Source organism: Tripterygium wilfordii, chromosome 3, assembly GCF_013401445.1.
Source record: "Tripterygium wilfordii isolate XIE 37 chromosome 3, ASM1340144v1, whole genome shotgun sequence".
NCBI lineage: Eukaryota > Viridiplantae > Streptophyta > Magnoliopsida > Celastrales > Celastraceae > Tripterygium > Tripterygium wilfordii.
Genome location: NC_052234.1, coordinates 7,917,265 through 7,933,799, shown reverse-complemented (window position 1 = coordinate 7,933,799; position 16,535 = coordinate 7,917,265). Strand labels below are relative to the sequence as shown.

At 36.4% G+C, this 16,535-nt stretch overlaps 1 protein-coding gene across 1 annotated transcript; it reads right to left on the bottom strand.

The window, feature by feature from the left end:
- Positions 1 to 7,248: 7,248 nt before the first annotated feature.
- LOC119995158 (probable peroxygenase 4) lies at positions 7,249 to 9,875 on the bottom strand. The gene is made up of 6 exons (XM_038841562.1): positions 9,718 to 9,875; positions 9,507 to 9,614; positions 9,300 to 9,385; positions 8,146 to 8,240; positions 7,710 to 7,835; positions 7,249 to 7,593 (listed from the first exon to the last, which is right to left on the bottom strand). The coding sequence occupies exons 1-6, from the start codon at positions 9,749 to 9,751 to the stop codon at positions 7,443 to 7,445; spliced, it is 600 nt and encodes a 199-aa protein (XP_038697490.1). The 5' UTR covers positions 9,752 to 9,875; the 3' UTR covers positions 7,249 to 7,442.
- Between the last annotated feature and the right edge of the window lie 6,660 nt (positions 9,876 to 16,535).

Here is a 16,535-nt window from a genome sequence, read left to right as displayed (position 1 = left end):
ACAACTTTCCTTCTCTCATATCTACGCACCTGCCTAAATTTGATGCATAACCATCTTGCAACTTCAAATTGGAAACCCAAGAACAAACAACTCTATTTTGCTCCATGGTGAGGCAAAATTGTGTTTTCAGTTTGAAGGATTTGTCATTGTCATACTCCAACTCTAAAGCTCTACGCTTACAATAATGTGAAAGATTCAATTGAGACTTCGCATTATCCTTTGTTTTTCCCTTAACATCCATACACATATTGAAAATATTATCAAACACGTTCTTTTAATATGCATGACATCCAGGTTATGTTTTATGATATTGTTGCGCCAGTAAGGCAAATCCCAGAAGGTGCTCCTTTTTATCCAATTATGTTCTTGGTCATATCTGGGGAATGATAATGGACATGTCTCAATAATCTTTGGAAAGTTCCAAACTCGTGTCAACACTTCTCTCCAGACAAACGTGGAGGAGGTTGTGATTTCTCCAATCGATTCTTGAAAAATGCATCCTTATTCCGCCAAAACGCATATGTTGTAGGAAAAAGTTGTCTATGACAATCAAACCATGAAATTTTTCCTACCATTTTTCAAGATAAACGCCTTTGAACACTCCATGCAGTAGGGACATGTTAACTTCCCTTGTGTCATCCATCCAAATAGCATACCATAGGTAGGAAAGTAGTTGATAGTCCACATCAACGCAGCTCTCATAACAACATTTTCTTTCATGAACACATCGTATGTATGACACCTTCGCAGCACAATTGATTGAGCTCGTCTATCAGTGTTTAAAGACAAACATCGATTATGCTCTTTGGATTATGAGGACCCGGAATTTGTCAAAAACATAAACTCTCTTTTCATGCAAATCCCAGACAGTAAATTATAGGGAGTCAAAATGACAAGCCAACATGAGTAGTTCTTACCAGATTGTCCGAAAGGAGTGAAACCATCTGCACACAAGCCTAATCTTATATTACATAGGTCTGAAGCGAAATCTTCAAATATTCTGTCAAAATATTTCCATGCTTCTCCATTAGATGGATGACACAAGAGGTCGGACTCACTTTGATGCTCATAATGCCACCTTATCTCATTTAGTGTAACTGTTGAACTAAATAACCTTTGAAGCCTGAGAATTAGTGGCAGGTACCACATACATTTAACCAGAATATCCTTCAAATTTTCACGTCCAATTCTCCGAGGTTTATAACGGTCTATCCCGTAAAATTTGCATTGCGTCAAATTTGCGTCATTCTTATAGTATATCATACAACCGCCTGTACAACAATTGATTCATTGATATCCAAGTCCAAGTTTAGACATTGACTTCTTGGCTTGATAGAAATTTTCAGGCATACTATTATTTGCAGGCATCATCTCTTTTATAAGTTGAATGACGTCATCGAAACAACTCTGCGACATATTATAGTCAATTTTAATGCTTAAAATCCTCAGTGTGGCTGACAACTTCGAGTATGACTCACATCCATCCCACAGTAGAGCTTGGGCAGCCAACAACATGTCAAAGAAACCTTGTGCATCGGAATTAGGTGGTTCTGGCACTAACTATTGGTTGTAATTTTCTTCTTGTAAGAGCTCCTCTCTAATCGACGGTCCAGCAGCGTCCATTACCATCTGCTCGTATGGATTGAAATTAGTGTTATCACTGCTTTGCCAGTAATAATTTACAGCATTTGTTTGCACATCAACAACCGCCATATGGGGAAATATTCGACATTTCTTCACCATGATTGGTCCAGTAGTGATATCTAGGCTGAAAACCTTTTTGGTATAAGTGCATCCTTCTATCATCCGACCGACAATATCTTGTGCATTTGCACCTAACACATGAACACCTTATTTTTTTTGTATTTTGAAAATTTGAACTACTTCGACAAGCAAATTCAATGAAATCCTCAACCCCTTTCAAAAACTCTTCAGTAATTCCAACTCGATTGGGGTCAATTTTTTTTGTACATCCACTTACGAGACTCAGGCATCTCCATTCTGAATAGAAACAAAACCAAATGTGATGGAAGAAGTTGAGAGAAGTAGCAAGAAAGATAGAGTAGAAGTTGAAAGAGGTAGCAAAAAAGATAAGAGTAGAGAAATGAGAGAATAAACCAGGGAGAAGTAAAAAAAGTGAATTGGGTCAAAAAAAAGGTTGCAAAGTAGAAAGTTTTTATTTTTTATTTATTTCTTTAGTGACGGAATTTGTGATGGAAATGAAATTAGTGATGAAAATGAATTTCCGTCGCTATCAAAAAGTTGAGAGTAGACCCGTTCTGTAAAAGGCGTTTTGTCAGAAACTTTAGTGACAGAATTAGTGACGAACCTTTCTTTTCGTCACAAAAAATTAGTAACTAGTGATGGAAGTACATTTTTGTCGCTAGCAAAAAGTTGATGATTAGATATTTGATGCAGAACTTTTTGTCAGAAAACTTCGTGATGGAATTAGTGATGGAAATAAATTTAGAGACGAAAACTATTTTCCGTCACAAAAAAGCTACCCCTCTGACACACTACGTGGCAGGCGGTCTTCTCGGAAATATTAGTGATGGATTCAAGCACGAAAATTTTATTGCCACTAATATTAGTGACGGAATTACGCTACCGTCACGAATCCGTCACTAAATTATGTCACTAATCCAGCACTAAATTTGGTGGGATTTTGCGCTAAATTGTGTCACAGAATTAGTGATGAAATATTTTAGTGACGGAGACTTCCGTCACTAAATCCGTCCCAAATTGATCATTAATAACACTGTCACTAATTCTGTCATTAACAAAAAATATCAGTGATGGAATGAAATCCTTCACTAATTTCCGTGACAAAATTAACAGTTTCTTGTAGTGAGACCTACAAGCATAAATAAGAGACTTTGAAGGACCGTCTTTGATGAAGGCATTCTCTAATGCCTAACTAAGACAAAATTCAAAGAGAACTTGAAAGAAGTAAGAGAGACAATTATATTTCATTTAGAGCCACTTCACCTATAGAACTCTTGATGCAGAGCACGGTGAAACAAAGAGATTTCGAAATCAAAGACAAGGTTCTACTTGTTTAATTTACAAATAAACTAAACGAAATAGAGTTAGAGAATAATCTATGGTTTTCTTATTAAATCAATCAAAAGTCCTCTCTTTAGTGAGAGTTTACAACCTTAAACTGACGATTTTGATTGACCTGCATCAAAATCATTAATTTTTAATCCTGACTCTCACCGTCTTGGATCAAGATTTATGACTTGTCTCCTTTCCCTTGCGCCCACTTCGCCAAAAATGGCTTGAGAAGACTTCGTCATATTCGGCCTTGTGTGCCTTCTATAGATTCGGTGGTGGGTTTTTGGTGGAGATGCAGCGTGGCCTCAAGGCGTTGCACGAAAAACTTCATCTGTCTCGTAAATCGACCTTCCAATCTTTGCTCCAACTACTCACAGGGTTGATCCAGATTTTTATTCTCTATTGCATACACCTCCTCTAAAGTCGTGTGCTTTCCGACACCTTATCTCTTTGGAGGCATAACTACGAATGTGCAGAGCTCTGATACCAACTGACGCATAGCATGGTGGAACAAAGAGATTTTGAAATCAAAACGAAACTCTAAGGAGATAAAAAGTAAACTCTTATTAAATAAAAAGAGATCGCAAAAATGTTAGCCTTTCTCGAGGAAGGGCAATTTGCTTTCGTCCAATCTTCCTCGAGCTCTTCCTCCAACAAGAGCACTCAGATCGCATTGCATCACCTCTGGGGTCTTATATACTGTAGTCGTGTAGTAGACACATTCTTGAACTATAATTTTGTTTTAATTACGAAATACATGTACAATACATAGTGTTGAAAATGAAAGTATGCATATAATAATATACAACCATTTATAGATACATCTACATATAATTACAGTACATCAGCAACATAAGATATAATAAAATTGGTTGGAAATAACAGTATAGGGTTGGAATGCGCTTACATAAATAAATCAAATGGAGAATAGATTGAGGCAAGGTTTACATCTTTGGCCTTAATACGATTTATCGCCTATCTCTGGTGCTTGCGATTTGATTACGATATTGTCTCCTAGATCTACTCAATCTCTCACCCTTGTAGCACAAACAAAGATGAACTACAAACCAATTAATCTTATGACCAAGTACTCTCTCAATCACAAACAAATTGACAAGGAAGAAACAGCTCCAACGAAAAACTCTGTTTTGAACTCACATTTTGACTCTCAAAAAGACTCATTTTCTAGGATTTTTAAAACCTTTCACAACATGTAGTTTACACCCTTTGTAACCACCAATCCATTTAACATTATAATAAAAACCTTTGCGATTACAACTTTTGTAACTAAATTTTTGAACAAACAAACCATGTTGGTCCATGGTCAACTAATGACTAAATAGTCAATAGACTCGTAACAAGGCCCAAGACCACTGCCTGACCTGACTAGACCACGGTCCAGCCCAGCGTGCAAGTGTGGTTTGGTCTAACCTAAAGATTATGTAAGTCTCTCTGATCCACAAAATTTGGATGCTCCTGGGCCAAAGTTAATACTGTCAAGAAGGGAGCTTGTAAACTCACTTTAGAGCTCATTTTCTTTCAATGTGAGATTTGATTTATTTAACCAATGTATCCTCACTGCCCGACACGTTTGAGAACAATTTCTCCTTCATCCGATATCGGATTTTTAAATGTACACATATTATGATCATCTACTTTTAAAGATGAGAATTTTATAACATGGATCCGTCCCTAAGGACATGTGAATTCCATCTCGATTTGTGCCCAAAGTAAGCCCATTGCGACTCTGATATCCAAAATATAGTTGTGTAGTTTACGTTAAATATAGTGAACTTGATAAGTTGTAAGATCTTCAAGTAATGGGATAGTAAAGTAGGCACTTCACATCTTCATAGTTATTGAGAGTAGTGAAAGGCTATGTAACAAGGACATGGGACACGGATACGAAACTACGTAGACACGCGGATACGTGATTTCTCAAAAGTATAGGATACAAATACATTAGGGACAAATTGAAAATAATTTTTTTATATTATATATATATATATATATATATATATTTCATTTCTATCAATATATTCCAAAAATAAGACATTAAAACCTAGCATATTTCAATCAAGAATTCAAGATAGTCCAAATTCCAAAACACCAATACTTTAAAACATAACATAATTCAATCTGTTCTGACTGTTCATGAAGCATACTGTACCTCTTATTTCCGTTAATAACATCAGATTGTTTCTTTTAAAAGAAATTTGTTCAACATTTTAACTCATTCACACCTTTAAAATATACGTCAAGTATTAATAATGTGATAACTAAAAATAAAATTGACAAGATTTTAAAATGGGCCACAAATTCGATGTTCTTTTCAATGTTGGCCCAAATGGTAATACCCTTATTAGGGCTGCACATCGGGTCCGGGTTTCCGGCCGGACCCGACGCTTATCGGGCTGACCCGGACCGGCCCGAATATCACCCTGGTTAAACCCTGCCCAAGCAACACTTAACAGGGCATGGTTTCAGGTGCTTTTTTTAGTGATTTTCGGGTTATCGGGTCACCCGATAACCCGAAAAAGAAATTGTTTTATTATAATAAATATATATTATATTATAATACTTGTATTATAATAAATTTATTAAATGTTAAAAGTTAAAAATATATGTAGTCTGTCTCTGACTCTCTGGTCGACCCTTAACTGCTTCTTCGTTTTCAACTCTACGATAAAGACGTCTTCATCCTCGCAGTCGCCGCCTCACCGAAGAGGGAGAGAGCATAAGATTTACTCGATTCCAATGGGTCTTTGATTTGGTATTGCCTATTGTCTTGGAGAGTTCCACGAATTTATAAGGTTGAAATTAGGGTTTCTGCCAGATCTTCGAATCGAACAAATTTCTTCTGACTCTCTGCTCTTTCAGGTAATTGATTTTCATTCTTTCTTTTACATGTTGTCATGAACTCTTGTCCTGTGAGTTTGAGATTTTGTTTGCTTTTTATTGATTTATTAAGTTACTCTCACGGATAGTATGGCAAGATTTCCAACTTTTTGAGTATTTTTTTCACAGTTGTTGTAATGCTATTGATTTTGTGTCAGTAAGACATGATTCAACCCTAATTTTGTTTGCTTTTTATTGATTGTTGTTAAATATTTTTCTATTATTGTCTTTGCCGATTTAGAGCATGAACATCCTGCCTAAGGTCAATTTAAATTTGTGAATTACTGACTATTCAACATGTCTTTTAGGGTGTAATCCTTGGTCAATTACCTATTGTTGAAAAGTATTGTACATGTTGGTTTGTTTAATATAGTTGAGGGATGAGAACTTGATAACCTTGCTGTTTGCATGCTGCTGGATGAATTGCCTTTCCAATGTGCATAGTCTACTCTTAACAGGGGGGAAAAACTTGAGATGGGAATAGGATATTAAAACATTTATAGTTGCTGCCCTGTTGTTTTTCTTCTCTGCTGGTTTCTACATATGTTGAACTGTTGATATTCATAAAAAAAAGATTCTTTAATTTTAGGTGTGCGAATTTGACCATTAAATTGTTCTCTTTATTCTTTGCAGAAGGCTAGAAGCTGGGAGCTCACTGGACTTTGTTAAGCCTGTCTACTGTCTACTAATCTATATTAGTAATTTAGTATATTAAAAATTTACAACCTTTTTTTGTGAAGCCATCAACTTCTTTGTCTAACTTAGTCTTTAATGTATCGTCAATTGTCAAGCTATTTTGCTAAATAGATGGATGCTGCTATGCTGGTGTTTGAATATGTTTGCTTAATTTTGTTAAGATATTTTGCTAAATAGGTGGACGATTGGATGCAAGTGTTGTTTGGGTATTGAATATATGTTTTGCGCCTTTGACAGTTTTGCAAAGCTCAAATGGATGCTTTTACTTTGTTTTTTTAAAGAGAATTTAAATGTGAGCCTGTGGACAATAGGTTGGGCCTACACCCAATTAAAGGAACCCAGACCCAATTAAAGGAACCCGATAACCCGAGACCCGAACCCGGTAATCCGGTGACCTGGGATCCGATAACCCGGTAATCCTTGACAGGGTTACCGGTCAGGTGACTTACCTATTAAAAATTTTCGGGTCAGGTCAAACCCGGCCCGATAACCTGAGACCTGACCCGATGTGCAGCCCTTACCCTTATAAACTGAGTATTAAAATCCAATCCACTTTCTATTGATTAATCCCCTCGTTTCCTGAGACAAAACAAGGAAAAAGAACAATATTGTAATATTTAATGGACAAAGTAAAAAAATTTAAATTAATGTCTTCTATTTTTCAATATTATATTACTATAAAAACGACACATAAAAAGATAAATTAGACATAATGAAAATATTTTTAAAAAAAAACACAAAGGTACCACCTCCAATATATGCAGAAGGGTACATTTAATTATATATTCTACTTAATTTTCTTTTTTATTGGATTTAGTTTCCTCCTCCATACGCTGAAAGAGACTTCCATCATAAACACCCCTGATTGTGTCCTTGTGAAGCAAACCCTTCTTGTCCTTGCAAAGAAAATACAAGATTTTCCATTCAGTCAGGCCACCAATCCTGCATAACATATTTAAGCAACAATTAAAACTCTTAATCACAACATTTAGAATCATAATTAATAAAAAAAAACTGATTAATCAGATTAAAATCATGTCTTCTTCAAGAAAACGAACCATCCGCCGTAATCTTTTGGTTCTCTGTTATACTTCAACATTTGCTCCAGTTCATCGGAGGTCAAGGCGTCAGGGTGTGTGCGCGCATGCTTTATGAATATCTCTTCGAACTTCAATGGAACAAACCTGATAATCATACAATTACACTAACATCCTGTTTGGTTTCAATATAGTGCAATTATAATAGAAATCCTATTACGCGTAATCAGAATATAAAGTTTTGGAAGGTATTGTGAGTACAAATTTATAATATATGTCAAGTAATGTGACTACCAAAAATTAAAAAAAAAAGTTAAAATTAAACCAAACATTATCATGTAATGTGAATACAACTACAATTCCAATGCAAGGATAACCAATCCTAAACAGAATTTTATATTAAAGAGAAATATATATATATATATATACATTTTCTCTTCATATATCATATACATACCTTCCTTCAGTGTCGTAGACACCAGAATCACTCCCATGTTTGCCTCTCTGAATGTTCTTAACCTCAATTGGGAATAGTGGGGAAGGGAACTTTCCCTGCACCAGATATATAATAAACTACACCAATCAGGGACAAACATTTCAAACATATGTCCCCAAACATGCTAAAAATTTATAATATGCCTTTCCTTAATTAATTTCACTTTAATATGTATTGATAATGGAGTCTACAAACTTGTAAGCAACATTTAACACCAAATATGCTTGTTGTAATGGAGTCTTGACGTAGTGTGGAAGAACAGATTGATTGGCTAATTCACTTTTAAGCCAACATAGCTTGGATTCCACCGAGAAAATTGACAAACATTTCAAAATATTATTAATTTATCAATCCTCTTTTTTCGTTGAAACGGTTATAACCCTTTAAATACTAAAAATCAAGAAATCCTAATTTGACCAAAATTCCTATTAACTATTAAAATTCCTAATAATTCTATTACAAATAAACTTCTAATAAGTAGATGCAATAATTAAACTAACTCTCCTAATTAAAGAAAACTAGTAAGTAAATATTGTCGTATTGGCAACCTATGATGTATGTGAAACACGTTTGGCATCCAGAAATACTTGTTGATGAGGATTAATGCTGTATTCTTGTGTTGCTTACAAGCAACAAAAGTTGGTTCCCAATTTTATTCACATTCTAAGGTTTCGTTTGGCTTAGAGTTTGGATTTCCGCTTTTCATATACTGAAAGTTTAATTGTTCTAAGCTTCTGCTTGATAGCGGATCGGAGGGATCATCAAGAATCATCCCTTACAATAAAAACATAATAACTCTTTTCTAAACCCCTCAAAATCGAGTGTTCGAATAGGTTTAATTTTACACAAACACCTCTAAACCCATTACTCTACCAAGCAAGGATTTGTACTCATAAACTCAACTCCTCCAAACCTCTCCTGACCCTATTTCTCCTTACCTAGCCGTCAACCAAGGCCTAAGTGACTTTTTTTCTAATAACCTGAGAAATATCCCGTGTAACGGTCACTTTATGATCCTTGAATCATATTCAAACCCCGGGCCGCACATTGATGAAAACTAAAAAGCAGAAGTAATTCAAAAACAAATAAAAATTAAAAGAGGGTTAGAGAATTACGGGGCGAGTCTTGTGGCTAAGTCCGACATTGATGAAAATGGAAGCCACAGTCGATAACAGAACACCACATCCTATTGCACGAAATCCTGCTTCATATTCCAACCCAAAATAAATAATTAAATAAATAAAATAACCATGTTATATTTATTAAGAAAAAAGAAGAACAAATAAAAACAAAAAATTAGAAAAAAGAAAAGAAAAGAGAACCTTCATAGGTCTCCCATGGATAAATCAAGCCATCGTGATTCCGATCAAAGAAGGCGACGTGCTTTTGCAGAACATTCTCATCAGACGATGTATATTCAATACCCTTCGCTGCACCCACCCACACCAAATCAAGCACAAGAAGAAGAAAAAATTGTTGGCAATACATACGTATACACATAATTATAAATTGAATATATAAAAAAAGACATACCATCTTGAGGATTAATATTGCTTGTAGAAGCCATGAGAATAAAGGAATGAATTGGATATATATGAGCAAACGTACAAAGCGTACTGAAAGTAAAGGAAACTTCGGGTTTTCTTGTGCGGTTGCCGCCCAAAGGAGAAAACAACAACTAGTGCAAAGACTCAATAATATGATAAAGAAAACCAACCCCACCCACGGCCACTATATATATATATATACTATTTGGGTTGCTTCTGTGTGCTGCTTTATATTGTGTAAACCGGACACCTAGTTGATTAAGAAAACTAAAGTTTGATCCTTTTTCTTAGGGATTCTAGTTTCACACTTTATGCTAACATTCAATGATTTATGAACAAGTTTTTCGGAAGTATGGTGTTACAACTTTAGGGTTCAAAATTTTTTGAAAACAAAATTGAAAAAAATATATTTGTATGTTGATCGGTCTTAATAATCCGACGATATATTTTTTTGTTCGAAAAAAGAATCTAATTTAACATGAAAAATGCATGATAATTCTGGATCGTTAGATATAAAACAAATAAACATTTTATACACTTTTCATGTTGAATTTGATTTTTGTTTTTACAAAAAATATATCATTGGGTTCATAAAATCGATCAAAATACAAATAAATTTTTTTCCCAAATTTTTTTTAAAGAAATTTGAACTCCAAAAGTGAATACTAAAAACTTGTTGTGCAAATTTGAGAGTGTACGAATCGAACAAAGAGTAATAGTGAAAAGTAGAGTGTCAAACCCACGAGGATTGATTGAAATTTACTAAGTACCTGTCGCAACCGGGGTCACGACGCGGACCGGCGTTTGAGGATGAAAAATGTTTAGAGTCGCCACCAATTGATTTAAGGTGCAATTGGACACCGAAAAGACCTGCGAACCAGAGAAAAGGGTACGGGGATCGATTGAGTGTGGGGAAGGTGTTAGGCACCCCACAACTCCCGTTTGAAAACGGTTACCCGGATTAATCTAATGGCTATCTTATGGAAACTTGCTCTTTGCAAGGTGTGATTGTTAAAGTTTGAATTATTACTTTCAACACACTTATCAACTTATGATAGTGTTTGAAAAAAAGCTTGGAATATTACTATCAATTTATGATGATTTTTATTTGGAAATAGGTTTGAAATAACACTATCAACTTATGATAGTTTTGGGAAAAGATTTGTAAGAATACTATCAACTTATGATAGCATTAAAAAAAAATTGTAATATTACTAAAACTTATGATAGTTTTTATTTGGAGCCACACTACCAACTTTTGGTAGATTTAATTTTAAACACCAACTTATGGTGTTAATGATAAAATGTCCTACCAACTTTTGGTAGGTTTAATTTTAAACACCAACTTATGGTGTAAATGATAAAATGTCCTACCAACTTTTGGTAGGTTTAATTTTAAACACCAACTTATGGTGTTAATGATAAAATGTCCTACCAACTTTTGGTAGGTTTAATTTTAGATACCAACTTATGGTTTATTTAATAAAATGTCCTACCAACTTTTGGTAGGTTTAATTTTAAACACCAACTTATAGTATAAATGATTATTTGGAAAAGTGTCATCTATCAACTTAATCTATTATTGCCAACTTATGGCAAATTAATAAATGAAATCAAATAAGGTCCATAATTCGAATAAAGGGAATCAACTCATGATTTTCTTAATTGAAATGACCTATATTCAATTTTAAACTCATATACTTATAATAAATAAATAAAAATCCAAATAATTAATGTCCAAGTTATACATGTTAATGGGGGTGATATACTCAACATAAGGGCCAAATATACATACTTAAACAAAGAATAAAGAATATCTTAAGCAAAATCCTAAAATTATTCAAGTTCTCCTTGATCCCGGCCCAAATAATGTTCAACTCAATCCAAACCCAACAAATAAACACAAAAATGGGGGTCAATATGGGTATTCAAATATAATATCAAACCAAACACATACTTAAAGATTTACATATACATATAAACATATATACAATATATGCATATACACACATCCAAACCATGTATGAATACACACATACCGTACACATATAAACATAAATCTCTAAAAAAACCTATACAACTTATTCCTAATGTTGCCGGGTTTTGAACAAAAAAACATATATACAAAACATCAATTATACTCAAACCGGACATCAAAATATACTCAAACAAACAACAAATATATTCAGTATATTAGCATGCCATATTGACTGATTATGAATGAGTCAAATCCAAATCCAGTATTGCAAAACCAAGTCCAAATCCCGTACCAATACCACCGATTATCATTCTATATAGAACTTGAAAATTACAAGACCAAATCCGGCACAAAAACCAGCAAATCTATTACAACTAGCAGGGTAAAAACAAGGAATAACCTTAGTCAATCATCATCAATATCGAACAAAACAAAAACCCACATCATGAACCAAATCTATGAGCAAAAGGTTTGAACAATAACGTAAACATATTGGCAACGAGTCCGAACAAACACATAGAATAAAACCAAATTTGAATCAAGGAATTTGAGTCATTACCTTCTCAAGGAGACAAAGAAAACCAAACTTCTTCTCTTCTTTTGCTCGGTTGCTTCTCCAAATCTCCTCCTTTCTTCTTTCTCTTCTTTTTTGTTTTTGCTTCACCAAAAAAACCAAAGTCTCCTCCTTTCTTCCTCTCTCTCACGCCTCCTCTCTTCCTCTCTTCTTTTTTGGTTTTTTTTCCTCATCAAAGTCTCTTCTCCCCTCTTCTTATTCTTTTTCTTTCCCTAATTTGTGCCACATTTCTCTCTTTGTCTCTTTCTTTTTATTCTTTTTCTTTCCCCAATTTGTGCCACATTTCTCTCTTTGTCTCTTTCTTTTTTTTCTTTCCCTAATTTGTGCCACATTTCTCTCTTTGTCTCTTTCTTTTTATTCTTTCCCCAATTTGTGCCACATTTCTCTCTTTGTCTCCTTCTTTTTATTCTTGGCTTTTTCTTTCTTATTTTTTACTTTTCCATTCTTCTAGCAAAAACAATAAAAAGATTAAAACAATTATCTTATTTTTAGATATTTTCTAAGATTTGATCTTATTGGGTCAAGATTTGAGTATTTAAGGATCCAAGAAAGGGATTATGAATATCTATGTGCTTATAGGTCAAAGAAATGAGCTTTTGCATTTTTTGTGTTCTTTTCCTATTTTTTCTTTTTCGGATCGGACGAAATCCGGTTACTACAACTGCCCCCCTTTGTATGTCCTTTATGACATAAAAGGCAAACAAAGGCGTAGTCAACCGAGTTTCGTACGAGAATTGAAATACACGGGATCACTATGGCCATTCCTGGTTTGGCCAAATGTTTGTTCAAGAAAATAAAGGGGCACGGGATCACAAGGCCATTCCCGGCTTGGCCAACTGTTTGTGCAAGAAAATAAAGGGGCACGGGATCACGAGGCCATTCCCGGCTTGGCCAAATGTTGGTGCAGAAAAATAAAGGGCACGGGATGACGAGGCCATTCCCGGCTTGGCCAAATGTTTGTGCAGAAAAATAAAAGGCACGGGATCACGAGGCCATTCCCGGCTTGGCCAAATGTTGGTGCAGAAAAATAAAGGGCACGGGATCACGAGGCCATTCCCGGCTTGGCCAAATGTTGGTGGTAGAAAAATAAAGGGCACGGGATCACGAGGCCATTCCCGGCTTGGCCAAATGTTGGAGCAAAAAAATAAAGGGCACGGGATCACGAGGCCATTCCCGGCTTGGCCAAATGTTTGTGTGAACTTTATGCAAGAAAATATCCATGAGTGTATGAATGTATGAAGAGAAATTGTATTTTATTTTTTCATTTTGAAAATTCGACTTCGGTTAATTGTCGTCAGCACCATCACCCCTATCATCCTGCCATTATCCCTCATGAGAAGACTGCATCTTTTGATTCCATCCTATCTTCAATCTGCCATGTTACCCTTATTCTTGTATCTTTCATTCTCTTTTGTCTGATCTTCCCATCGATTTTGTCACGCCCCTCTCCCCTAAGGTATACCGAAGTGTACCTATACCACAGGAACGTGACCGGCAGGGGACACCCCGTCCCCCGAACCTGATCCCAACTCATACAATTAAACTCAATAAAATAAATTGTAATAATAATAATCATACTAGCTCCCACAATGTATAATACCCAGTACTGAACCCAAAATATCATACATACCACCACCTAAATCACTTGAAATACCAGAGTATGAATACATCAGCGGAATAATAAAATATATCTACCCGATATCAAACCCAGTAATATATACAAAATACAATATCAAAAGTCCCCACACCCACTAAAGAGTCAGCCCAAGGCTACACACCAGCTCACGCATCCCGCCGCTGACCGCCATCACCTACATCCAACTCACCTGAAAGGGGATAAAGAAGAGGGGTGAGCCACAAAGCTCAGTAGGGCGTAGAGAGGAAACGCCAATATCCATAAATAATACTGATAAACCCAGAAATGAAATGCATAGTATGCGATACAGGAAATATACATCCATCAGTAAGTTAACCAAATAGCACAATAGCCGATAAGGCCAAGCAACACTGGAACCACCCACACTGGTCTCCAGAAATCCATACACCAATCCAATCAAGTGAAATGGTAGCCGATAAGGCTATCCAACACTGTAATCACCACATCAATCTCCAACAATCCATCACCCCTGGACCCACCCTAATCCCCGTAGGGTGTCTCAATCCAGGTCTACGCCGAAACTGGATGAGGATCGGGTATCCCGATAGCATAGCCTACACCAGAGGGCGTCCCCTGTGATGCACCCCATCTCAGACGGTCCACCGGTATATATCCGGTCTGTATATGTATATATATCATCCATCAGAAATCCATATCTGATCATTTGGGCGCCTATATGGGCCCACAATCCACATCCACATCCACATCCATATCCACATCCACATCCAACACCTCCAATCACCTCACTCTCAGAAAACATACCAACAGTGATATATATATAACAGAGAATATAAATCAACATGCAAAATAGGTCGTATTTCCACCCCCGGAAACCGACAAAACCATAATATCACCAGAGTCCGTAAACCGGAACTCTAAAGTCACATGCAAGAGTAAGGAAACCCCTACCTGGAAATCAGAGTGCTAAAACCAAGCACGCGTCCCAGACAACCCCTACCTCGAAAAGTTAACCCGCTCCGAACGAAAAACACGATATATGAAAATACGGTAAAAATACGGTCGGTCAACTATGGTCAACGGCCAAATAGTACTGGTCAAAGTCAACGTATAAATAGTAACCGAGTCAAAGTCAATAGTCAAATAGTAACCGGGTCAGTAACCGGGTCAAATAGTACCCGACCGGGTCAAATCGGGTCAAATAGTACCCAGCCGAGTCAACTCACCGGTCAACCGAGTCAACTCGCCGGTCAACCGAGTCAACTCGGCCTGACTCGGTCAACTCGCCGGAAACCCATTTAACCCCATCGCCGGCGATCCGACCACCCAAACCTGTCAAATCTTATATCAAATTGAAGAACTCGATGAGATAAACTCATAGGTACCTGAAACACGTCAAACCGTTGCCGGAATCGGCCGGATCGACCAAAAGAAATCCGAGGAAATCGGAACTTCAAACTCCGATATCTCCCTAACCACAACTCCGATCGACGTGATTCAAGTTGGGTTATACTCGTCTCGTCAATACGCTTCTTTTGGTACTGGTGGTGTCGCTCACCGTCGTCGGACTCGGAAAATGAATAGTAACAAAGATGTACGGGAGAGAGAAAAGGAAGAAGAGAAGAAACTGCGTAAGAATTTTTATTTTTTTTTTGATTTTAAGTTTTCTTTTATAATAACTTTGACTTACCAAAAACACCCACCTGTCAAAAACGCCCCTAACTAAATTGTTATAATTAACTTCAAAAATTCATAACAAATCAAATTTAAATCCGATTTAAGTAATTCTTACTTTAAAAATTTTCCTTTAAAATTCCCCATTTATTAAAAATATTTTTATAATTTTATCACAATTTAATTTTTTACTCCTTCAAATACCGGTTCACCAACACAGAGGTTCCCTCCACCTCAACCACCACGAGAAGATACTATGAATAGTGTAAAATTAGACCAGGATATTACATCCTTCCCCCCTTAAGAAAATTTCGTCCCCGAAATTAAATCATACGTAGGTAGTAAATAAATCCGGAAATCTAGTCTGCATATCCGACTCCAACTCCCAAGTCGTCTCCTCCACTCCATAATGTTGCCATATCACCTTAACCAAGGGTATGGTCTTCGACCGTAGTCGCCTCTCCTGTCTATCCGTAATCCTAATAGGACGTGTCTCGAAAGTAGCGTCCTCACCAATCTCCAATGTAGACCAATCTAATATATGAGAAGGGTCCCTATGGTACCTCCGTAACATAGACACATGAAATACCCCATGTACTCCTGACAATTGTGGGGGTAATGCTAATCGATAAGCTACCGTCCCCACCCTTTCCAGAATCTCAAATGGCCCTATAAATCTAGGGGCTAATTTCCCCGCTCTCCCAAACCGCTGTACTCCTCTACGAGGACTAACCCTCAGAAAAACATGATCCCCCACCTGAAACTCTAGAGGTCTACGTCTCCTATCCGCATAACTCTTCTGACGTGACTGAGCTGTCAGAAGCCGCTGTCGAATCACTGTCACCACCTCAGTAGTCTGCTGCACCATCTCTGGACCCAATAATGGTCTATCTCCAACTTCTGACCAACACAACGGTGATCTACAAGGTCTCCCATATAATGCCTCAAACGGTGCCATCTGAA

What these genes read in the sequence shown, in the direction of transcription:
- LOC119995158 (XM_038841562.1), bottom strand. Translation starts at nt 9,751, where the DNA reads ATGGCTTCTACAAGCAATATTAATCCTCAAGATG. An exon ending in TTAGCCACAAGACTCGCCCC is followed by an intron (nt 8,241 to 9,299) that starts GTAATTCTCTAA and finishes TATCTGGTGCAG; the next exon opens with GGAAAGTTCCCTTCCCCACT. An exon ending in GTCTACGACACTGAAGGAAG is followed by an intron (nt 7,836 to 8,145) that starts GTATGTATATGA and finishes TATGATTATCAG; the next exon opens with GTTTGTTCCATTGAAGTTCG.